Below are 25,090 nucleotides of genomic sequence, written 5' to 3' on the forward strand. Positions count from 1 at the left end.
TCTATGGTAAACGGCTAAAATAATGTCGTGTTTACACTAGAGGTGCACGATAATTATCGGTTCGATAATTATTGGTCCGATAATCGAAATTATGACGTCATCCCAATAAATCCGATTGCATTGTTTCGACTCCTGTTTTGCTAGCATGCAAAGTTTTGTTACTCTTCTAGAGGCCGTATTTTTCTATCACTGAGTGATAAACCTTACTACTGCAATTAGAAAATGTTTGCATTTTACAATGTTATGTTTACAAGTTCTTGAAACGCCTTTTGGTTATTGACTTGCTTGCTTGCTGTCCTATAACTGCCAGGTTAAGAAAGTTGTTTCATGGACGAAGACCGCAAAAGTTGCGACAAATGTTTTATCTCCTGACAAAGCACAATACTGTTGGGTTTATATATAAGATCAGTTCTCATTTTTCAGTGGAACACATCGTTAATGATATTGACTGATTGATTGTGATTACCTGAAATTATATTTATTTGAAAAAAATAAATATGGGCACTTTATTTGAAGTCAAAACTCTTTTTGTCTTTGTTTTGTTCATTATAATAATGTTCATGTCATCATGAAAATTCTGATTAGGCCAAAGTCAAATCTATGCTAAATCCACCACTAGTATTTTTTATCTACAGGTGTTCAAAAACTCAGGTGAATATAGATTTAAAACTTCTATATATATTATCAGTTATCGTATCGGTATCGGCCTTGAGGAGCAGCAAGTTATCGATATCGGGTTTTAAAAAATGGGTATCGTGCACCCCTAGTTTACACGCTACCATGACGTGGGTTGGGTAGCATAAAGACCGATTCAAATTCATTGTAAAAAGAAATCAAACACACTTGCAGTTTCCACTATTTACAGATGTCTGATTAGTCCCGAATAAATTTATCATGTTGTAGTAGGGTTGTTGTTTTTTTTTAACGGCACTAAAACCAGGGTGTGCCAACTTTTTAAACTGTTTCTATCAGAAACATTAAGCCTAGGCTCTTGATAATCCCGTGAACCAAAGTGAGGTTCCTTGCCATCATTGTTTCATGATGGAGTCAAATTAGGTAAGGGGGTCTTGCTTGTTTTAAAAATGGGAGCAGGGTGTCGTTTCCCAAATCAAAAGAAGTTCAATGAGCCTCGCTACTTGCCCAGTAAAAATCTGGTGATGTAGAAGTCCCTACTGAGTACAGTGGTGGGTTACCAACATATTTGGCCCCCTTGAACCAAAAAGCTAAATTGGTATGGGGTCACGTTTATGCAGTTTTAATGAAGCACCTATTGAATGAGAATCAAGATCTTACTTCTCTACTACTTTTCACGGTCGAATCATGACAAGAAATATTTTCCGCTATGCTGTTCTACCACTGCTTATAACTATCACTTCTCTTCCCTACCCTCAAACCCCCCCGCTGTTTCTCTTCTTCGTCCGTCACGTTTTTCTAGGAGGAAGGTGAACTGCAGGTTTGTGAAGCTGCAATGAAATTACATTCAAGGGTGCTTTCACACTAGTGCCATTTAGTCTGTTTTAATCGTTCTCTTCTTAATTTCCGCTCATGGTGTGAAGACTTAACGCAGTACTCAAACCCGAGAGCAGAGTGCAACCGAAACCAACTGAAATATGAACCATGCCAATTGTCTAATTACACACATGTATGGTAGCACTGCAGCATCCACTGAATACTATTTGCTAGTGTTCTATAGCCTGCTAGATTGTCAATGTTGTTTGAAGATGTCAACAAGGGACAATTTTACTTCTTCCTGCTCACATGTTTTATTATGTTATATTTTATTATTATTTATTCTATTGTATTGGTTAACTTGGCCCATTCACCCTTTGGAAAGGAAAAATACAGGTGAAAACAAACCAACTTCACAAACCCAATTGGCAACTCTTGGTGTGAAAGCATCCCAAATGTGCTGCCCTTCAAAGGTGTTTGCTTGCGTTACCCAAAGTTTGCAGTAAATCCAAACCATACTGGCCATGCCCCTCTTTATTCAAGTCACACTGTCTGAGGTTTTTCAGCATTTTAGATTATTATTACAGTGTTGCAAAGCTTCAGCAACTGCTCCCTATTATTAATAAGCATACAAACACAATCCCACCCCATTGTGATATCCATATTTGCATGTGTTGTTGAAATGTGAACAAATTAGGGATGGGCAAGACACTTTGCCCCATTTTAGTTTTATTTTTAATATTCAATGCGTCAAAAAACTAGTAGGATCAAGCATAATGGCGCATTGAGTACTGTAGACCACGATTAACAATACTCATTAGCTGTATATTTTAGCATAAAAAAATATTTTGAGATTTATATTATTCCGATTACAGATTAGTTTTTTTTTTTGTAACCACAATTCCTGCTAAATTTCATAATCCTTAATCAAAAACTTGTTGACCATGCCCATCCCTGCCAGTTCACAATAATCAATATTCTTCTGCCCCAAACAATCCCCCCCAAGTTCATACTGCCCATGTTGTGTTTTTGTACCTCATGTTACATATGTTGTCATTGCAGAGAGGGTGATTGGTGGCTAGCACGCTCCCTGACCACCGGTGAGAGCGGATATATTCCCAGCAATTACGTGGCTCCATCGGACTCTATCCAAGCAGAAGAGTATAGCATTTTTCTCTTGATATTTATCATCACTTTTATCATTGATGCATGTCACACTTGCACTCTTCAATTAGCACTAGGGATGGGGGCTTTTCACATTTGTACCGGTACCTGGGCGCCGATATCGGTGCTCATTGGTAGTAATAAATATTAATTTATTTTATAATAATATCCAAACCTCGTGCAAGTGTACTATTCTGTCATCCAGTTTGGGAAAGGCACTTTTTTGTTCCTTGTGAACAAAAAAAAAGTCTAAAACATGCTTGGGTGACTTTGATGAGGAAGAACACAACCATCAAACACTCTTTGGGTTCACAAAGATTGAAAAAGTGCCAGCAGATCCTCTCTTAAGGTACATCATCGGTTATTTCCTAGCTCACGAATAAACCAAAATTCCCACACTACTACGTCTTGGGAAAGAATTCCTAGAAGAGTGGAAGCTGTTTCAGCTGTAAAAGGGGAATAACTCCACATTCCTTCACCTTTTACTTCCTGTAGCTGGATTGTGTCCCAAAACATTTGTCCATTGAGTATGTTTCTTTCCTCCTTTTTGTTCGTTTCACAGAGAGGGAATGCTGAGATCAGTCTTGATATGCTTTACTAACCTTCTTTAACATCTCTTTGTCTCACCTTTTGCCTTCCTTCTTCTGCAGTCATCTCAGACTGACTGCAGAGTCCAGGTAAGCAGCTGTTGTCATAGAGATTAGTGCATTTACGTGTTCGCTTCTTCTTGTCTTTAAAATAAGATCGCCTGGCTTTCACCATCCCGTTCCTTCCTGTGCCTTCTTTTATCCCCCCTCTTCGACTAAATCAGGTGGTACTTTGGCAAGATCACTCGCCGTGACTCAGAGAGGCTCCTGCTAAGTTTGGAGAACAGAAGAGGAACATTCCTGGTGAGAGAAAGTGAGACCACTAAAGGTGAGCTTGACGTCCCCTCTAATAGAATGGGAGGAATCGCAGAGAAACTCACAATAAAAACTAAACATTGAAATAGTTGAACCTCACTGTGTGTGGTCACACACAATCTATTAGGATTTTCTTAAAGGGAACCTCAGATTTAAAGACTTGTAGGTTCTTATAAGCCACAATTGTTCTCTTTTACTAAAGTATGTTATTAGAAACACATAAACTATCGCCATTGGTTTAAAAATCTATAATATTTAGTACATGTTTTGACCTACATAGGGCGCCATATTTTATGGACGCTCTGGGTAATAACGTAGAGTGTCACTGTCACTTGACAAATACTACCGGGTTACTGCAATTCCTTCTACGTAGCGAGACGTCCAACACATGAGCTCATCGGTAAAAAGCCGCGAGTACTTCATATTTGTTTTATTGAGTCTTTTCTTACCTTTTCATTTTCTCAAAATACTTTTTGCATGTGTTTCCCTCTCTTACTTTTAAGCATTGTGTTTTCTTGTGGTAGCCTTAAAGCAGATTGTTGATCTGTCGACCACATTAGTCACGTCGCATATTTAAACCACCCTTATTTGATATCACTACGTTGAAGTATTTTCTTTAGGCATCTTTAGTATGTTCTGTTTGTATGTGTCTAAACAAAACTAGCTGAAAGTGCACGGTAGTACTTTGGGTGTCAAATTCACCTCTTGTAGACATTTCGCTGGTGTAGCATATTTTGGAAGAACAGTTTTTTTCCTCCTCTCATCTCGTCTCATCCCATCTTTCCGGTTCATTTTGCTTTTGCGGCTCATTTTGTGAAATATCGACAGTGCAGCCATGCTCTTTGATGTTCCTCTTCATTTCAAATTGAAAAGATTGAACAGATGACATGTTTATGTCGCTAGAATCATACTCTCTAAGCCCGGCAGCGCAACCATGTGGCGTCACCGCCCTGTGACGTCAACAACAATAACGACTAGTTAAACTAATTTTACAAATTGTATAAAACGAAAACATCAAGAGGTGTTTCAATATCAAATTACTGTATATACATATATATATACATATATATATTAGGGCTGTCAAACGATTAAAATTTTTAATCGAGTTAATTAGAGCTTAAAAATTAATTAATCGTAGTTAATCGCAATTAATCGCAATTCAAACCATCTATAAAATATGCCATATTTTTCTGTAAATTATATATATATTCTGTAAAATAAATTGTTGGAATGGAAAGATAAGACAAGATGGATATATACATTCAACATACGGTACATAAGGACTGTAGCGGGCATTTCACTCTACTGTCATATAAATCTGTCTATGCTGCCCTCACTCCGAAGCGTCTACTTTTTCCAAAGCTAGACAGCTAGGGAACGGCGCCTTAATAATCAGACTTCTTCCTTTTTCATCTGATTTATTAATAAAATGGCCTCAAACCATTGTCCTCTTTAGACCGTCGTAAAACTCCAAAAATAGTACACAAGCATTGCATTAGCAACAACGTTAGCTTAGCACGCTATACAGGTTCACTAAACATAAACAAAAAGCGTCTCATACAAAAAATATAACATTTCGCTTACTAACATAATATATACATTCTTTACAACAACCATACTTACTGACAAATCTTGTCCAAGGATCATATAAGCACATTACAACGTAGGCGTCAGCCCGAGACGTCGTGCAGCCATATTGAACTGGCAAGAAAACAATAAACCATGTCGCAAAGCGACCACAAGAGTTCGCTGTTAGACAGCACAAAAAGCCTTGCTGTAAAATTTACCAAAAGGCAGAATACTGTCTGAGCGGGACATGTGCGTTAATTGCGTCAAATATTTTAGCGTGAATTAATTACCGCCCGTTAACGCGATAATTTCGACAGCCCTAATATATATATATATATATATTTTTTTTTTTTTTTTTTTTTTTTTTTTTTTTCAAAGAGCTACATACTTGGATGTGAAATTATTGCTATCATGGCTTTGTCTGGCTGCTGCTTACCTTTGCTAAACAGGAAAAAGACTAATACAAAGTGAATCCAGAAGAACTTTTTACTGCATACCTGGTATGGGTGACAATAGTTTAATCAACCTTTGGCTCTCAAAGGCCAAAATAATGCTAAATTTGTGAAATTAAAACATGTATAATACTAGCCCAGCAGTAAGAAAATAAAAATACATTCATAATAATAACCTCTGAATGAACTGAATAAACTTTTTTAAACCTCTCAAAGGCAACAGTGCAACTTTCATGAAATTATAAGTAATAATAATAATAATAATTGACCACAGCATCCTGTCTCTCTATTAGCCTCCCTCTTTGTGCACCAACACCAAATAACTCAACTCCATCTATAGCAACGCACAAATGCAAACAGCGCACACACACACACAGCTTAGCCACTTAGCTTACTTTGCTTACTTCTACAGCAGTTTTGAAACAGGTCTCAAATTACTGCGGCATTTCTTTTAGTACATTATAAGACAATAAAAGTAAAGTACCTTTGACAAGCCCGTGGACAGGTGGGGGGCCTCAGGACCATAGGTGCCCCTGAATGACCCTTAATTTATTTTACTTCACATTCACAATTTTTTTTTTAGTTAAATTATTGTATGTAAATATTATGTTCTACTCGATATATACTTAAAAACTTTAACATATTAAATATTTGAAATATATATTTCTTCCTTTTTTGCACAACGCCCACCCCAACCCCTCTGTCTTAGCAGAGAATGATTTGACCCCGCTCTGGAGCACTTAAGGCTACACCTGAAGCGGAAAATTAAAATCTTTCATTGTTATAAACTCTAAATCAGTGGTCTCAAACCGGTCCTCAAAGGGCCGCAGGGGGTACTGGATTTCATTCCAACCAAACGAGACAAATACCTTTTCACCAATCTGGTTTCTTACAAGTGTAATCAGTTGATTGCAATCAGGTGCTGCTTATGTTAGTAGAAACCTCATTGGTTGAACTGTTTGTGCTGGATCTGTTGGAACAAAAACCAGGACCCACTGCGGCCCTTTGTGGAGTCGGTTTGAGACCGCTGCTCTAAATAGAGGTGAACAAGAAAAAAATGATGACGTTTTTAAAACGGGGACAAGAAGCCAGAGAATTAGGGCTAGAGTTGGCTGTGGACGGTGATGTCGGTAAGTGAACAACAGCCGCTAACACTGAAAGTTTACATTCGCGGTCACCTTGACTAAAGCCCGATTCGAGTCTGTCACCGGCCGCTTGTAGCCTATTGAGCTGTAGTATGACAAGACATGCTGTTTGGGTTGAGCTGAGGAGAGAGAAGGTGTTGGGGAATCAGGGATATATGTAAATCTGTGGGGAGCAGGTGCGTGAGGCTGAACAGACTTGGTTCTGGCGGCTGGATTTATCTTGGGTTTACAACCAACTGTGTATTATAGCAAAGGCTAATACGAATCCATCACCGAAACAGCACAAACAAGCAGCAGTGGAACAGCAGAGGAGCCTGTCAGGGCGAGACAGGGAGCTGTCGGGCATCCCACAGTCAGGGCTGAGGAGGGGGCGTGTCCCTGGTCTCACTCCCATGTGGAGGGGGCAGGCACAGGATGTTTAGTTATACTGTTTTGTTGCTTAGCATGCAGGCATAGCACTGTCAGTTGTATTGTATTGTAGCCTACATGGGACATACGATGGAAATTGTCATTGCTTCCAAAACGTTAAAAGCACTGCGTATGTTGTCGTGACAAGCCGCTGGCAGGGGTGTGGTGGGGGGGCCCTATAATGGTCTCTTGTCCCCTGGCACCTGCAAGTTTGTTGACAGCCCTGACCTTTGACTTCGGGATGCTTCAGTTGAGCAGCAATATCTTGGCCGGTGTGTGATCCCTTGAATTAATTCGCATGAAGCACTACGCTTTTCAATCGGCTGTCAAGCTAAGTAGGGAAAGTTGGGAGACTTGGCTGCTCCAGACGTCGGTTGAAAAGCTTATGGCCCCTGCCTTCTCCAGCTTTTCTAAAACATGTTTGTTACTTCATTTTTTAAAGAAGGATAGTCATCTCCTTGATTCATTTGCGACTTGGGACCTTATACTTAGGTACTGCGTGAACCATAAAAAGCAGGATTCCCACGCTTTCAACGAAGGCAAGGGGTAGGTTACAGACAGCAGTCAGTGATTTTCTTCTGGCATCTGTGTTGCTGCTTCACTCTTCTCATCCCACTGCCCAGGGTTTGTTGCTGCTATCCATCACCAGCCATCGTACTCGACGCTGAAATATTCCGAAACCGCCGACATTTTGTTCTCCTACTCCTAGTTTGTTATTCCTCCATATGAAAAAGCTGCCCCAGCATTGGTTAAGAGCAACTATTGGCCCGCTCTCATTGGTCTGGAGCAGGTCAATAGCCATAGCTGCGTGGCATGCAAAGTAGTGGGGAGAAAGTGTCCGGAGAAAAAAGGCTACGTTCAGTGTTGCCGGACCTGTAAATGGTTTCGGCGCCCTGTTTGTCGGTACTCGCCGATACCACCATTTCGGGAGGGATCGGCCCCCCTGCCGATACTTGTATCGGTGCATCAGTAGTAAATACACAGCGGTATATTGCCAACAGCAACTATGAAGGCATGTATGCACAGTCTCTCATAAGAATTTACAGTGAGTCTTACAACATTTTTTGAACGGGTTGATTTTGTGGAACGTGGAGACGCAGTCTTTCACAATGATTTGTGTTCCAGTAAACTCTAACTAGCTCACACCACAATGTTATGTGTGTCAATATTTATATTCTATGGAGCCGATACATTCATCTGTTCCACCTGTCTGCCTGTGTTCTTGATGTTTCCCTTCATTTGTCCGTTGCTGATTTTTGTGAATCCACTTTACAATTGACACAAGTTATCGTTTTCCAGTAACAGATCAAAACTTCAGAAATGTGTAAAAGTCATAACATTTGGATTTATTACCTTTCGCCATTTTTATTTTTGATTTTCAATGTTAAAAGCTAAAGACAGCAATAAAATTCTGTAGAGGTTTTCTTTTTCTGCAGTTAATAGTGATGACTAGGACTCAGAATGACCTTGCCTTAAATTTACCACTAAATAGAAACCTGCTTCAAACATGTTTCAAATTTCCTCAATGTGGGGCTAATAGAGTTTGTCTAATATGCTGATCAACAGTCAACTGAATAGGACTTTGTGCGATTTTGACAGATTCGGGGCTCAAAACAACTCTGCCACTAGTCACCATGTTAATGCCCCTTAGGGGCACGACCTTATTTAGGGCAGCCAGCAGTCGCTTTTGAAAACGGATGGCATGATAATGAAAAATGCTCGCAAAAAAATACCATAACACATTGAATTGTCTTAGCTCTTAATGGCCTTAGTAGTTTGAATTCCGTAACACATTTCTCCAAACATGTTGCAACAAGGAGGGTGGAACATTACTCTTTTCATTTTTTTTTTTTTTTTTTTTTTTTTTTCTTTTTTTTTTTTTTAATCGTCAGCTGTCCCGGGCTAACTTAAGCAGATGGGAAAATATCCGATGAGATGCCTCTCGGATATGTTTGAAGATGCTTCCGATAGGCTGCATTCTTCCTTTGGGTTCAGCTGTTTGTGTATGTGTGTGTCCTATTTCTGGTTATTAGGTTCTGTTTAAAATGAGAAACAGGGACAGTTAATGGATGTCAGAGGGGACAGTGACTATGTGAGAAGGAGCCATGCGGAGGTCCTGGCTGGCTTAGCCAGAGAGAATTAGGTCAGTGTGGAGATGAGGTCTGTACATGTACAGCTACGGACCATTCTCACCCACTTTTACACATGAAAAAATGGCCAAGGGCACTGCCCGGGGCCAGGGGAATGCTGTTATCCAAACATTTAATTTGATGTAGATTGCCCTCTAGTGGCATTGCCGGTGATATTTACAGCAGCATACTGTAAGTCGAAAGCAAGCTGTCCTAAATATTGAATCACAGGATACCAAAATTTAAAAAAAAAAAATTAAAAATTAAAAAACAATAAATAAATATAAAGAAAAATTAATGAAAATATAAGTTTATTTTGTCATTGAAAATCTCAAACGGAAAAAACAATAACAATTATTGTCATTGACTTTTACTTTTTGTCATTGAAAAACACAAACCAAAAAAACAATGGCAATTTTTGTTTTGCTATTTCTGTTTCGCTTGCCATTCTCTTTGCCGTTGCTTTTACCGAAAGGAATGGTCTGTCTATCAAATGGCCTTGGGAGGGGCTTTCCAAACAGGAAAGGGTTAGTTATCGACAGCGTCTTGGTGACGGGGTAGTTGGCTAAGGTGACTCATCCAGCCTGTGAGCTGCTCCTCTAAGCAGTTGTGAAAATACCTCTCCAAATAAATGATGAATCAAAAATCGTACGTGATACAGACTGTACCTCTTCAGGTAAATTTGGCGTAATCGGCTATCGACTACTATTCCTGTTTGGAAAGCCCCTCCCAACGCCCTTTGATTGACAGACCATTCATTTTAGTAAAAGCAAAGGCAAAGAAAATGGCAAGCAAAATAGAGAAGGCAAAAGAAACATTGCCATAGTTTTTTCCGTTTGTATTTTTCATTGAGAAAAAGTAAAAGTCAATGACAAAAATTGCCATTGTTATTTCCGTTTGTGATTTTAAATGAACAAATATACTTTTATATTTTCATTTATGTATTCTTTATTTTTTATATTTTTTTTAATGTATTTTTTTTCTTTGGCACTCCTATGATTCTGTACCAAAAAGGCAGAGTTCTAATGAGTTTTAATTTCTTTCATTTTACATTCATCCTGCATTTCTCCTCTTTCTGTCTCCCTCTTATGGTGTGGTGAAAATTTTGTCATTTTATGAAATTCCATGTATGATTTGCACTCATGCTCAAAAAATGTAAGTCTTCAGTTCAAAAACGTAGTCGGATTCATCGATTCAAAAGGTGTGAATGCGAGTTTGAATGGTTGTTCATGGTTATAGCTCAGCAACTGACTGTTCGTAGCTGGCAAAACTACTCTCATTCGGTTGCTTAAGTAAATATACAATGGAGGGCCTACTATTATAATACAATACCTGTTTCGTTAACTTGGCACAAGAGCATCGCATTGATTTGTGTTTTTCATTTAATCAACTGAGATGGAGGTTTTCCTGATTTCTGTTATTCTATGATAAGATAAACTCTGATACTATGTTTAAGCTCTCTCATGTTGTTTCTGTGTGCAGGTGCTTATTGTTTGTCTGTGCTGGACTACGATAACACCAAGGGGCTGAATGTGAAACACTACAAGATCAGAAAGTTGGACAGCGGTGGCTTTTACATTACTTCCCGCACGCAGTTTAGCACTCTGCAGCAACTTGTCAATCACTACCGCAGTGAGTCACTTCGCCTCATTATCATGATTGTAGTCTTGTCGATGACAGAAACACTGTCTGTTGTCTTATGTCTCCAGAACACGCAGACGGACTATGCCACAGTCTGACCGACATCTGTCCAGTGCTGAAGCCTCAGACTCAGGGCTTAGCCAAGGATGCGTGGGAAATTCCCAGAGAGTCACTTCGTCTAGACCTCAAGCTCGGACAGGGCTGCTTTGGAGAGGTTTGGATGGGTAAGAATGGCTGTCATCTAGCCCAGTATTACCAAAGTACCGTCTTTTTCGGACTATATGCCGCACCTGAGTATAAGTCGCACCAGCCAAAAAATGCGCAATGACAAGGAAAAAAACATACCGTATATTTATCGCACCGGAGTATAAGTCGCATTTTGGGGGGGAAATTTATTTGATAGAATCCAGCACCAAGAACAGACATGTCATCTTGAAAGGCAATTTAAAATATTAGAGAACAACAGGCTGAATAGGTGTACAGTATGCTAACATTACATGACGCCGACCGGCCCGTGGGTATTAAAGCCTGACGCAGCCCGAGTCCAATTAATTACCTTGATTTGCTTGCCCTAGCCCGAAAAAAACTGAAATTTTATGTTTTATTCGTAGGCACGAGCCTGAAAAAAAAAGAAATTTTATGTTTTATTTGTTAGGACTCAGGAGGAGAAGGAAATGCGGGCATGCGATGTGTGGTCGCGTTTTGTGTGATCACGTTTGTGATCATGCTAGTACATATATGCATAATGATAACAAATTAAAGCCTGTCTTTTGTAACGAATTCTCCCAGTTAAACAAGACTGTAAGATGGATATTCAATAAACATTTATATCTTTTCAATTTGCGTGTCTGTTCTAACAGGCGGATAGTGGATTTGACACTTTTTTTAATCTCGAGTTGGCAGAAAAAGTTTTCTCAATGTATAAATAGCCTGAATATTTATATGATCATTATAAAAATTATTTACTCGCTGGAAAAGTTTGTCAAATATATTTCTCGTATGAGACCAAAGCGCCACATTCGTTTACATTCAGCGAAGCCGACACAGTTTTCTGTCTGGCACCTTCAACAATCAATTTGAATCCTTTCCATATCCCACTCCTACCACAGGTGTTTGCTTTTCAATTCCCCTGTCTTTAGTTTGTTTTTCACTCCAATAGCTGCTCCATAAAGGAAATACCAGGATGCGTGCGGGAGGGGAAGATTGAAAAGAAAGCGAGGCCACTGTGTTCACGTGCGCAGGCATGCACAGTGCCTTCTCTGTTTTATCCAAATTATCTATTTTATTTAACATGCATACATCGTTTTATATAAATATATGAATATATATTTATTTTTTAAAAAGTAAGCGAGAAAAAAGTCGGCCCGACCCGACCGTAAATAATCACACAGAGTATAAGACGCACCCTCTGCCAAACTATGAAAATAACTGCGACTTAAAGTCCGAAAAATATGGTAACAAAGACTATAGTGGGAGGGGGGGTGTTACTGACAACCTCGAGTCTTTACAAGCAGGCCACTGTCGAAAACTTTGATCTAATATTTTCACGGGTTGGCTAATTGCGATTGTTGATGCCAATGTGTGTTTTATCAGGAACATGGAACGGTACAACCCGTGTGGCAATCAAAACGCTGAAACCTGGGACCATGTCTCCAGAAGCATTCCTGCAGGAGGCCCAGGTCATGAAGAAGCTAAGGCACGAGAAGCTGGTTCAGCTTTACGCCGTGGTGTCAGAGGAGCCCATCTACATTGTCACTGAGTACATGGGAAAAGGTTGGCATAGACTCATTGATTATGGTTTTCTACAATGACTTTGCGAGGTCTTGTGGTTGTGGCGCTTTGTCACAAACACCCATATCGTTTTCTGACTTAGTGTAAAAATATGAAATTAGAAAAAAAAAAAATAAATTGGCCTGTTACCTTCTGAACATCTCAATCAAATTGGAAAATAAGGGGAAAAAATAAGATTAACAACACTGGTTATGATGCATTTTGAGACTTCACACTTTGTAATATGTGAAAAGCAACCCATGCAGGGTTGAAAAACAGACCAAATCTAGTAAAAGGGAACAAAAAGCTTCCATATTAAACACCATCAGAACTTTAACCAGTTTTTTGATGCTACCCCACTCTCTGTCGCCTGGACAACAGGTAGTTTACTGGATTTCCTAAAAGGTGAAATGGGCAAGATGCTCCGACTCCCTCAGCTGGTGGACATGGCATCACAGGTCAGCATATATACTGTAATTTTGTGATTTCAGTTTGGAGGATGGTACATGGGCCAAAAAGTTTAACCCCTTGCATTTTAAATATCTCATTTTTTTTTATTTTTTTTTTTATTATACCATTGTTTCGATGGTTGTAGTTCAATATAGAAACCTGCTTCTTTGTCAGATTGCCTCTGGGATGGCATATGTGGAGAGGATGAACTATGTGCACAGAGACCTGAGAGCCGCCAACATCCTGGTGGGAGATAACCTGGTGTGTAAAGTGGCTGATTTTGGCTTGGCTCGCCTCATCGAGGATAACGAATACACAGCGAGACAAGGTCAGCAAGGAGTCAGTCTCCAGTGGCAATTTAGTCTCCATGTTGGGAACTTCAGCATTCACTTGAAACGCTGCGTGTGCTAACTTGTTTCCTAGGAGCCAAATTTCCCATTAAATGGACAGCTCCGGAGGCGGCTCACTATGGACGCTTCACCATTAAATCTGATGTCTGGTCATTCGGGATCCTGTTGACTGAACTGGCCACCAAAGGAAGAGTGCCATATCCAGGCAAGCCATGTTTATTTAGCTCTCATTATAAAGCCACATTGGAACTTTAAATTTTAATTTGAATTAGCATCCATTTTAGATAGTATAATAAATATGTGACTAATTGCCCCTGCAACACACACCTTTCACACACCTTTGGCCAAACGAGATATACCCCCATTAGTTGTTGTGATCTCACCAACATACAGTAACTGGACACCAAATTCAATGTAATGCCAGTCTGCACAATGTAATATACCATAAAGGAACAGTATTTACTCACAATTTATATATCGTCACTTTTGAGCGGAATACCCCCCTCCCCACACACACCCACACAAAATGACAACTTGTTAGGGAATTTAAAAGAATAATGATTAGATATTTTCAGAGGTTGAATGTGCATTGGTAGAGATGTTTGCATACTGTATATTTTGGTATACTGTAGATTGATTGCTTGTTTGAGACATTAAGCCACATTGAATTGTTCGTCCATTCTGGAATGGCCCCCAGCTCTCCTCATTTTAAAGCAACACACTCTTCAAGCAATCATGTACCATTGCACACTCATACAGACACAGCAGTGTGACAAAATTATATTTGATTGCTAGTGTAGTATGCAAAAGAAAAAAAAACATCTTGGCAGTCACATCGCTCCACCCAATTCACAACAAGCTGTACAAATAGCTGTAAACTTCGTAAAAGGATCCAAACCAATTATTAAAGCCATGGGCGTACAATGTTTCATTAAACCCATGGTGAGGAAAATAATCAGTACACACCTTAATAGTCATTCTCTGTATTCAAACAATGAGAAAGTACACAAGGAGCAGTTGCTAACATCTTAGACATTGTGAGCTGTCAAAGCTTCAATTTTTCTTCTCCCTCACACTATTTAAATTGATCACTATTGCGTAAAAATAACAATGGGGAAAGATTAATGGACTTAATAGGGTAAGGCATAGACTTCCCTATCAGTTGACGGGATCTGTAGGGGACTAATTTTCAAAAACTTAAAATTCAAATATTTTCAAAACCAAAGCCGCTAGCGACCTAAAACCAAAACAGCCACCTCAAGTAGGCATATATGAGTCCCGATGAGCAGCGACATAAAAAATTCAAAGTCGTTCCCTAATAAAATCTCCGATGAATTTTTTATAAAGTATAACAAAACTTAAAATGGCTATAAATTTATCAAATTTTACACTAGATGCACAAAAATCTCCAAATACAGAGATAATTACCTATATTTTCGGGATCAATAGCAATATTTAACATATAAGTTTTTGCCCGAAATAGCGACTTAGGTTTGTTTTTTGTGTGTTTTTTTTTAAATTAAGTGCAAGTTTTCAACAGCTAATAAATCACTCAGTTTTCAAATCGGAAACTTAATACTTCAGGAGAGCATGCAGAATCATCCTAATTTTACTCAACAAAAGCAAAATTAGCATTTTTCGATATACAATCACAACTAATTTAGGTTTAATTCCGATGTTACTATTGCCTCAGCACATCTTGCAGTCTATCTGGCCCTCTTCGTTTTTAGATTGAAATGTTACATAAAATAAAACACGCAAAAGCCGGATTTTTTTCGTATGGACGTTGAAATGTCTAAATTACTCTTTTTTTTGCCAAAAAGCGGGCAGTTGGCTGAAAATAACTGGATCACTTGAATGTAAAGTTACGCTATTGTGTATGGATACTACAGTACATGGCGGCCATCACAAAAAAAAAAAAGCTTTTTAAGTTGAAAGTTCTTGTAAATAAATGCGTAAATCCCAGAATTTCTATTGATATGAACGTAAAACAGTCTAGATTCTTGATTAAAGGCAAAAAAACTGGCAACTATCATTCATTTTACGTAAATATTTCAAGCTAAAGTTATGCTAATTCTTTCCCATTCATTTATTTCACAATGTTTCAAAGTGCATGCATAGTGCTATTTTACATAATAATTCCTTTGAATCCTCGACCAAATCACTCTTGACTTTTGTCCTTTTCCACCTAAATCTGGCGTTTCAACGCAGTGTGTGTTTGAGTTGATAGCAGTGAAAACCGCACAACGCTCTGCCTGGCACGGCCCCCTACGGGAAGGCATGGCGCAATGTCTGTAGGAGCTGTCTAGTCAACTTATGGTGAAGTCTATGGGGAAGGAGTCCATCTTTTGTCCAAAATGACATCAGGCTCAAGCGGTTAAGAAATAAAAGTCGCCATTTCTATTACGTGCTGAAAATCAGCAGGAAAAAAAATATTACTTTATTATTTCAAGATTTTTTTGTGTCTACAGCAGTGCTTCTCAATTATTTTCTGTTACGCCCCCCCCAAGGAAGACGTAAATGTTTCTCGCCCCCCCCAACTCTCTGCCGCCACTGTAAATAGTATCATTTGTCTATAATATTACTATAAGTATGCCTCAGCCTAACAGTGTGTCCTTTTTTTCTATTAAAGAAAAAAAGTAACATAGATCAACTTATAATAAAGTAAAACTTTATTAACATTGTTTTGCTTGCAACAGAAAAGACAACGCGCATCAATTTGCCTGAAGTAAAAAAAAATTTTTTTTAAGTCACATCCAAACTGTAAAAATACACTCAAGGTACCTTTTTGACCATTTGATACTGAAAAATAAAATGTAATAAAATCAGCAAATAATAACAAATTCAAAATGATTAGAAACATTTACTCTTCAGGACAACATGCCAAAAAATTGGGCCGAAAAAAACAAAACTGAATAGAAGGGGGGGGGGGGGGGGGGGTCTTTGGACAGAAGGAAAGTTTTTATTTTCGCTGATTCACCACAGTGCTCACTGGTTTACTGATATAACACTGACAAAGCGGGACGATTGTGACAATTGGCAATATTCGCTGAAAAACAATCAAGCGGCTTATCAATGAGATTGAGGTCTAATGTCTTTTAGTGGCGTCTTAACTGATTTGGCTTCAGACTCTCCCCTATAATCATTTTTAGACTCAGTAAACAGTGGTCTTTCCTCATTTCCCACTATATTAAAAGTCAAAGCCAAAAGGCAAACGGCCCGAAAAAAAGCGCATTCTCGGCGGCCGAGGGAGAACCGTAGGTGAGGGCGGTGGTCGTGACGATCCCAACCCGAAAACGGCACTTCTCGGCCGGACACGTGAGAACCGGAGAAGACAGTGGGTCGCTGCGTGATTCCAGCTGTGCATGAGTCTCTTCCGTGTGCTCTTGCTTACTTCAAAAATACTGCACGCACTTTGAAAATGAGAGCGCCACTGCCACCCACGGAGTGGATGTGCAAGTACACTTTATTCTAGTACAGCCAAAAAAAAAAAAAAAGCATGTTCCCCGAGGTCACTCGCGCCACCCCTGGCATCGCTCTGCACCCCCCTGGGGGGGCGCGCCCCACCATTTGAGAAGTACTGGTCTACAGACATAATAATTTTAAGGATCAAGCTATAAAATAAGTGCCAACATTGTCCAATAAAAAGGTACAACATAGTTACATACAACATAGTACTCACTTTTGTGAGATATTGATTTCTTCCTTTCATTGATATAGATGTTTTAATCTGTGGTTGTGTGTGTCGTGTGTTCATGCGCTCTCCTAGGTATGGTAAATCGCGAGGTTCTGGACCAGGTGGAGCGCGGTTACAGGATGCCGTGCCCTGCAGAGTGCCCTGAATCTCTGCACGACTTGATGCTGACATGTTGGAAGAAAGATCCAGAGGAAAGGCCCACCTTCGAGTACCTGCAGAGCTTCCTGGAGGATTACTTTACTTCCACTGAGCCTCAGTACCAGCCCGGCGAGAACTTGTGAGGCAGCAGGCACCTAAAAGAATGAATAAAACTGGGATCAAAGGCAGCAACATTTCAGGCCAATCAGCAGCAACTTCCAGTCTTGTTCAATGTGACCGCCACAAAGACCACAGTGTTCCAAAGGAGGGCTTCTCTTGTGCTCTTTTAATCATACACTTGAGTTTTTGTCTCTTTTCTAATGTTGGTGACATCGACGCAAAAAAAAAAAAAAACATTGTTGAAAAGTGAAACTAGCTATTTTTCCTCCATTTTTGATGAACGCTGGCTTGTTGTCTTCCATTTTTTAATTATGCTCAGCAGACTGCAATGAGCTGGAATGAATTCAGCTACAAACCTTTCGCTTTCTTCTACAATTTCTTTTGGGTGTGGCTGACACCTCGCAATTGGAGGCAGAGTCTCCCTCAAATCAAGTGTGACGAAAGAAATGGCTACTGATAAAGTTCAGCTCAGGATGGAGAAGAAGAAATAAAAAATGTGTGTGCCAATGTTTTTCTAGGCCCATCCACTGTGCAAAGGTACTCAAGTGACTTTTTTGGTCACGCTTTGTCAAGCTTATTTCACTGCTATTGATGGCAATAGACGTCCGGTCCAAACATGATCATTCAATGACAGCCCTCCTAACCCAAATAGATTAGATGTCTATTGCCGTCAGTGACAGCACATGAGTTATTAGCAGGTGAATCTGAAATCCCTTATTTTTGGGCCACTTCCATTTTGTATTCAATGCTAGCACAACCATACACTGGAATAATGAGCCTCTTGCTGGCCTAACTATTGATGATGTGTTTATGCTTGAGATTAGTGTGTACGGGGCCTAAGAGGAAGCCCTCCCATGTACTTCAGGCACGGCAAATTATTTGGCATCTTGAAATAAATGCAATTGTAAATATACTGAATGTTTATAATTTGTATAATTACACATATAATTTTTATAATTTATTTCTTTTAAAAAATAACGCTTTTTGCATTTAGCATCTCATAATTGCGCTGTATCTGGGCCACATGGAAAAGAAAAATGATATGAAAAAAGTCTCAATGTGAAAAGAATAGCACAAAAGATTTACCACAATATAGTTAATGTGGGAATCTACAGTAAATCATAATGCAATGAATAGTCATTTATTTAGGATTATATACGGTCTTAACATAAAGCATCAACATAACCTGTATTTTCTCATATTGCAATTTATTTCCTCATTAGATACCAGTTTTACTTTTATATTACAACTTAATTCTCAACATTGCACCGCCTGTAAATTCATTGTATTTTTCTTTTCACTGTGGCCACCCAATACTCCATACATAATCTTTAATCTTTTCAGTACCTTTCTGAAATATGTTATGTTTAAGATGTGCTTACAATGAAAACACTTTTGTGTTGCAGTAATAATTATTTATGCATGTATTTCTGTGAAAACTTTATTGGTTGTTTTTGGAGAAAAACAACAGTACTGATCTTCCAACAGCCATACATGTTTACATGTTGATTATGTTCTAAATCGTTCTGGTGATGCATGAGCAGATGGATTGGCATTCAGACTGAGGTACGCGCGCTTGTTGCAGCAATAAAATGATTCATTTGCGAGTTGTAGCATCATCTCAACCCTGTAAACTCATTTTGATCTTAGTTTGGTTATTTGCCTCAATTGTGTTTTCACAAAGAAAAATGTTGAAATATACATGCAAAAGAAGGGCCATATTGCAAGTTTGCTTCCTTGTCGACCAGACGAAAACAGTTACTGTGGGGTTATATTACTCTTCTCAGACTATGCAGACTTGTGTGCGTGCATGCATGTACAGTATATAAAATTTACATACTGGATATGTGTACACACACACTGGTGATACCGCTGCGGTACATATTCTTTTCTACTGTATTCAATGGAAATGAGATTATAGCTTTTTGGTAACTCCTCAATATTGTTCAGATTTTAAAAGTTTGCTTGAATAAAAAGAAAAGTGAAATATATTATGTTTTTGATCTCATTATTATTTTCATATGACAAGTTTAAATACCATGTCCATTTTCTTTTAACCACTTTAATAACTTTTATATAATAATACATTTTATTTGTAAAGCGCTTTTACAGATGCTTAAAGATGCTTTACAGTTGAAAAGCAGCCAGCAACGTGAGCATAACAATAGAAAAAATATATATAAATTAAAATAGTTTAAAAAGAGGAATTTTTAGCATTTTTTTTTTTTTTTTTTTTTAATTAAGGAAGGTCTGAACAGGTGCGGATGGATTTAGGGAGTGAGTTCCAAAGGGAGAAGGATTTAACGGAGAAGGCTCCCACCAAGTTCGGTGTGTTATTTGCAAAGACAGTGTGAAGATGTTTCCATTAGATGAGCAGAGGTGACAGGAGGGGGTGTAGGGACAGAGAAGGTCTGTGAGGTAAGGAGGGGCAAAGTTATTGAGTGCTTTGTATGTGAGAAGGATGATTTTAAACTGTAACCTGTTTCTAATGGGAAGCCAATGCAGTTTGCAGAGAACGGGGGTTAGGTGATTCCCATAGGGGTATGGGTGTGAAGGCATGCAGCAAAGTTTTGGATATGTTTTAGTTTATTGCGGAGTTTGGATAGGGAACCGAAAAGAATGCTGTTACTAATGACAAGAACCGATGCAAAGGGAACAAACATGCCATGATTTTTTTAAATGACTAGCCAAATGGACACTTTCTCAAAGGAAAACGAAATCAAACTTGAGGGTTGACATCACCTGTGTGCTAGTGCTCATCTTCTTATTCAAAATTACTCCAAACTTAGTTAAAGAATGGACGAATATAAATAAATTAGCATTGAATATAAGTAAAACTAAAGCAATGATTTCTGGGAATGCAAAAATTGACACTCAACTATCATTTAATATTGAAATTGTTTAGAAATTGAAAATGTTGCTGAGAACAAATTTTTGGGAGTTAAAATTGACAACAAACTCTCGAAAACCCCACGTCAGACACATAAAAACCAAGATTTCAAGAAGCCTCTCAATGGTGAATAAAGTTAAAATACATCTCGATCAGAATGCACTCCGTACTGTACTTTGATTCTTCCATATTTTACATACTGTGTGGAAGTATGGGGGAACACCTATCACAATACGACAAATCCATTAGTCAAAGTACAGAAACGAGCGATTCACATCATTCATAAAAATGGATTTCTGGATCACACCCATGAACTATTTCTACAATCAAAATTGTGTAAATTCCAAGACCTAGTCAATTATAACACATTAATAATTCTGTACAAAGCTTTTAACAACATGTGACCGGCAAATTTACAAACACATTTCACTACAAGGGAAAGAGCTCATAAATTAAGAGGTTACGGGGAGTTTTTACTAGTAAATTTAGAACAACTTGCAAAAATCTTCTGCGTATCTGTACGCGGAGTCAAGTTATGTGTCACGGGCAGGGCACACACGGCTGGACTCAAATGCAAGAGACAACGAAAGATGCAGTTCTCAATGACTTTTATTTTACTGGCATTTAACAGGCCAGCTTCAAGGTCCAAATGAAATCAAAGTAACAACATAAAATCTTCGGCAATGTAGACTTGAAACAAAACATGACAAGAACAAAACTTACTTGAGATGGAGTCTTAGCTTCATACAGCTTCTCTAACAAGAAAAACGCACTGGCACAAGACAAGGCAAAAGAGGGGAATTTAAGGCCTAGGACTAATGATACACAGGTGTGGGCACTCATTTGGTCAAAATATATTCAGAGAGGGTCTTAAATGCGTATCAGTGTTAACTGTGGGGAAACCCATTGGCAGTGTATCAAATACTTGTTCTCCCCACTGTATATATCAGGCATGAAAATCTCTCACCTTTCGGCGAAATTCGCCGTTTTGAAGTCAAAAAGGGCGACCTACGTGAATTGCGTAGATCCGAGGAGAAATTCTTTTTGGGAGGAGGGGGGGGGTCGGGAGGTTTTATTAAATTATTATTATTATTATCATCATGTGATTAACTTGGTACGTAAACTGATCGGTTCTTTAAAAAAGTGACACGGACAGTCAGCAAATCCTTCTAGATGCTTCGCTGACGAGAACCAATCATCGGCCCAAGCTGCGGGCCATTATTCCAAACGCGCGCACTCCTTACGTGAAACAAGGAGTGCTCGGCGAGCCTTTGGTTGCATTGCAAAGCTGCGAAAACAAAAAAGCAGGCCTTATCCACACCGGGGCAGACCAGAGCGCAGCATACACACTTGCCTGTAACTGCCAGCAGATTGAATTTGGTGAGTAATGGTTTCAATCGTTTTCACATTTTGCGATATAAAAAAGTTAATGCCATTCGTTGCAGCTTGCGTTGAACACTGCCAGAGCTAGCCAAATCTCCCATGAAAAAAAATAGCTCCCGTTAAATTGGCGTCAAGCTTGTGTATTTAGCGGTAATATAAACGAAGAAAAACACTGTTGAGTCAAATTAAGCGGCATGCTCTCGGATTGAGGGGTCGCCTCGCATCGCATCGCTCCCGTCGTCCGCCTTAGACGCGTTATTTTCGGCTGGGATTTGAGCTGACGAGTGGTGGGAATGACTCTTGCTTCTTAAAGCTTTTCAGAAATACAGGGATCCCTCGTTTTTCGCGGTTAATGGGGACCAGAACCCGCCGCAATAAGTGAAAACCGCGAAGTAGCACCCCCCCCCCCATTTTTTTGGTGTGTGTTCAATGTATTTATTCAGATTTTACATTGGAAAAAAGATACATATATATAAGACATGTTTTTTCACTTTTTTCACCAAAGTATCATTTATAAATGGTTTTCAAGCACTTCAAAATGTAAGAATTATGATAAGTTTTAAACATTTTACTGCCCCACCGAATTATTTTTAAACAAGAATAAAGTAGTAAGAAAATGCTTGGCTTTATTAAATGCTTCATACTGAGTCCACTCAAACCCTCTCAGGCTTTGTTAACCGGTGATTGACACATGTGCAAAGTTTTTCTTGTTATATATATTTTTTGTTTGAAGCAACTTATTTGATTGAATAATAAAACCACAAATGTCCTAGCCAAAATGTGGCCCAAACGCAAAACAACATTACTTCAATGGAAAAATTTGTTTCAATCAAGAAAAATAGTTTTCAAATGCTTTTTTTTTGTCTCAAATTTATTTTGCAATCAAAAACATTTTTTTTTTATTGAAGTGACTTTTGGGATTAAAAGTATAACTGTATTTTGATTGAAGCAACTTTGTTTTTGATAGAAGTAACTTTGTTTTTTGATTGAATAATAAAAACACAAATCTACCTCCATCGTTATTGAGAGAGAAAGAAATTAAGAAAGCTTTAAAACTAAAAGCCACCGGGGAGTCTGTTTTTTTTTTAATTTTTTTTAATATTTATATTTCATTACATAGACATGCCTCGTAGGGAAAGGAGATTGAGGGATATAAAAAGGAGTTGGATGAGGCTGCTAAAGGCAGCGGATACCTCATCAGCTGGGTGAATAGCAGACCTGGTAAGAACAGGTTTGCAAGTATAGTCGGGTATTAAATACAATATAAACACATTACAATGTTATTTTTCTATAAGATTTTATGTCATTGCTTTATTAATCATTAGGTGCTAGAGTTGTTAAGTATGGATAATAATGAAATAATAGTTTTGAGAAAACTGTGCTGTTGGTGGCTCAGTGACCATCTTATGTGGTTTGTTCTCAGATGAACAAGTTGAGGAAGGAAGTTTTGATGCAGAGGTTGAAGGAAGAAAAGAGCTAGACTGACTTAGTCACAGCCAGAAAGTGTGGATGACAGTTTTGATTTCTATTCACTGTTGTCCCCTCCCAATTAAAGTATGTCACAGTCACAGCCAATTATTATCTAAAGCTGGTTAAAATTGAAGTTATGTTGTTTTAAGGTGTATTAAATACTTGTTCATGTGCCCCTTTTGATCTACGAGCACCCGCCCCTCCACCGGTCTCTGCACGGCCCTGCTGAAACACAGTGTGGGTCGACAGAGCTCAATATTTTGTTGGGGTGTACAGTGTACTGGAACATATTTCCTCCACACCCTTCTCACCTTTTTAACCCCTGACCCATTTTCATGCCTGATATATATATGTGTGTGTGTGTGTGTGTGTGTGTGTATATGTATATATATATATATATATATATATATATATATATATATATCATGGCCACAAAAACACCCATTTTTTGTGGTGGCACGAGCTTGGTTTCACAGCTGCCTTCATGAACATGTCGTGACATGTCCCTTGTCGTGATGACGGCAGATGAATGCGATATTTCCAAATTGTCCTTTTGAAGGGATTTTGATGAGTAATGTTATTCCAGCTCTACCGTTGTTTTGAATGGAGAAATTCTAAAACGGAAGTTGCTTGCAGATATAAGGAAGTAAAGCGGAAGTACCTGGGAAACTTGTCTATGGTGGAAAACACTCAGGTGACTTGAAGTTCCGCTCTGAGACCCCCAATTTGTCCAAATTTCAAAATTCTCCGATATGCATATGTGAAACATCATTGGAAAGCATAAAATCTCAATTTTCTGGGGGAAGAAAAATTTTGAACAGGAAGGCATTCTTTTTTTTTTTCTTCTTTTTTTTTATTCTTTTAAACAGCAAAACCCTAACTGGAGGTGAGAGCATGCGAGAGCAGAAATCAAGACGCCATGATTTTAACAAGATATTTTTGCGTACTTACCTTGTTTCGATCCAAAAACTCAATATAGCGTGTATCACCGAGTGTTAACACACAGCTGTGAATGGCCACAGCTGGATTTTTGGGGGATTTAATGTGTGAAACATGGTCATATAACAGGGTCACGATGCAGAAATTGCAGACATCAAGGAATGGTCAAGATTTTGTTTTTCATATATTTACCCTTTCAAACTTTTTTTTTTCAATTTTTCTTTTGTCTGGATCGATTGTTTATCATCTAAAATATTGGGGAAAATACGACGGTAACGAAAAAATACAATTAAGCGATAGTTATGAGGTGGATATCCGTGACTTTTTTACTGACGCCAATTTTTTCATTGGGACGTAATTTGTTTAAAAGTTTAGAATATCCGAGTGAATAATTTTTTGAAGTCGTTTTTTTTTTTTTTTTTTTTTTTTTTTAAATTAAATATTAGACATCAATGAATGATTCTAAGCTAAAAATGACACACATTTCCATTAATAAATACAATTACTTACCTTCTTCTTATGGCTTGGTTGAAACAAAAGCGGTTGTGCGACGTCTCTAAACGGAGGGTTTCAGGGTAAAACGGACAAATTAAAAATAGTCTGGGGGTTTATTGTTCCATGAATCTGCTATGGCTGCATATAAACATATTGTTCTATCAAACACAACAGTTCTTTTGGCTTAAAATATAGCCGTTTATTTTAAAGAGGGGTGCAAGAGCAGAAACTGCTCTTTCAGTCTTGTCTGTGTTTTCCGCCCTATAATAGAAATAAATGGGAGGTTTCAATGTTTTGAAAGCAGCGTCTTGTGGCAATATTTGGTACTGCATGGATTCATTTTTGCATCCTGGAGGTTTCCAGGTTTACCTACACCTGTTCCCTGCGCAATGCTGCTGTTGACATCTTAAAATCGATTGCTTTTGTCTGGGACAGGATGTAGTTGGCACTTTGCATGCTTTGGCCACGCGATGTCGCCATTGAACCAACAGGGGCGAAAGGCGCCCGCCGATCCTGTAGGCGGACCAAC

The 25,090-nt window shown here is 38.6% G+C and overlaps 1 protein-coding gene across 4 annotated transcripts in view; it reads left to right on the forward strand.

Annotated features, from left to right (window-relative positions):
* The window catches only part of src (v-src avian sarcoma (Schmidt-Ruppin A-2) viral oncogene homolog), a 56,093-nt gene extending 36,731 nt beyond the window's left edge, over nucleotides 1-19,362 (forward strand). Inside the window, exons 4-14 of one of the 4 annotated variants that reach the window (XM_057823288.1) lie at nucleotides 1,436-1,453; nucleotides 2,512-2,610; nucleotides 3,264-3,290; nucleotides 3,425-3,528; nucleotides 10,701-10,850; nucleotides 10,928-11,083; nucleotides 12,453-12,632; nucleotides 13,011-13,087; nucleotides 13,254-13,407; nucleotides 13,503-13,634; nucleotides 17,199-19,362. In XM_057823288.1, the coding sequence (XP_057679271.1) occupies nucleotides 1,436-1,453; nucleotides 2,512-2,610; nucleotides 3,264-3,290; nucleotides 3,425-3,528; nucleotides 10,701-10,850; nucleotides 10,928-11,083; nucleotides 12,453-12,632; nucleotides 13,011-13,087; nucleotides 13,254-13,407; nucleotides 13,503-13,634; nucleotides 17,199-17,407 (1,306 nt within the window). In that variant the 3' untranslated portion in view covers nucleotides 17,408-19,362. The remainder of the gene's footprint in view (nucleotides 1-1,435; nucleotides 1,454-2,511; nucleotides 2,611-3,263; nucleotides 3,291-3,424; nucleotides 3,529-10,700; nucleotides 10,851-10,927; nucleotides 11,084-12,452; nucleotides 12,633-13,010; nucleotides 13,088-13,253; nucleotides 13,408-13,502; nucleotides 13,635-17,198) is intronic. The other 3 variants (XM_057823302.1, XM_057823296.1, XM_057823311.1) reach the window with 3 other exon arrangements.
* The last annotated feature ends 5,728 nt before the right edge of the window (nucleotides 19,363-25,090 follow it).

The sequence above is a fragment of the Corythoichthys intestinalis genome, chromosome 2 (genome assembly GCF_030265065.1).
Source record: "Corythoichthys intestinalis isolate RoL2023-P3 chromosome 2, ASM3026506v1, whole genome shotgun sequence".
Taxonomy (NCBI): domain Eukaryota; kingdom Metazoa; phylum Chordata; class Actinopteri; order Syngnathiformes; family Syngnathidae; genus Corythoichthys; species Corythoichthys intestinalis.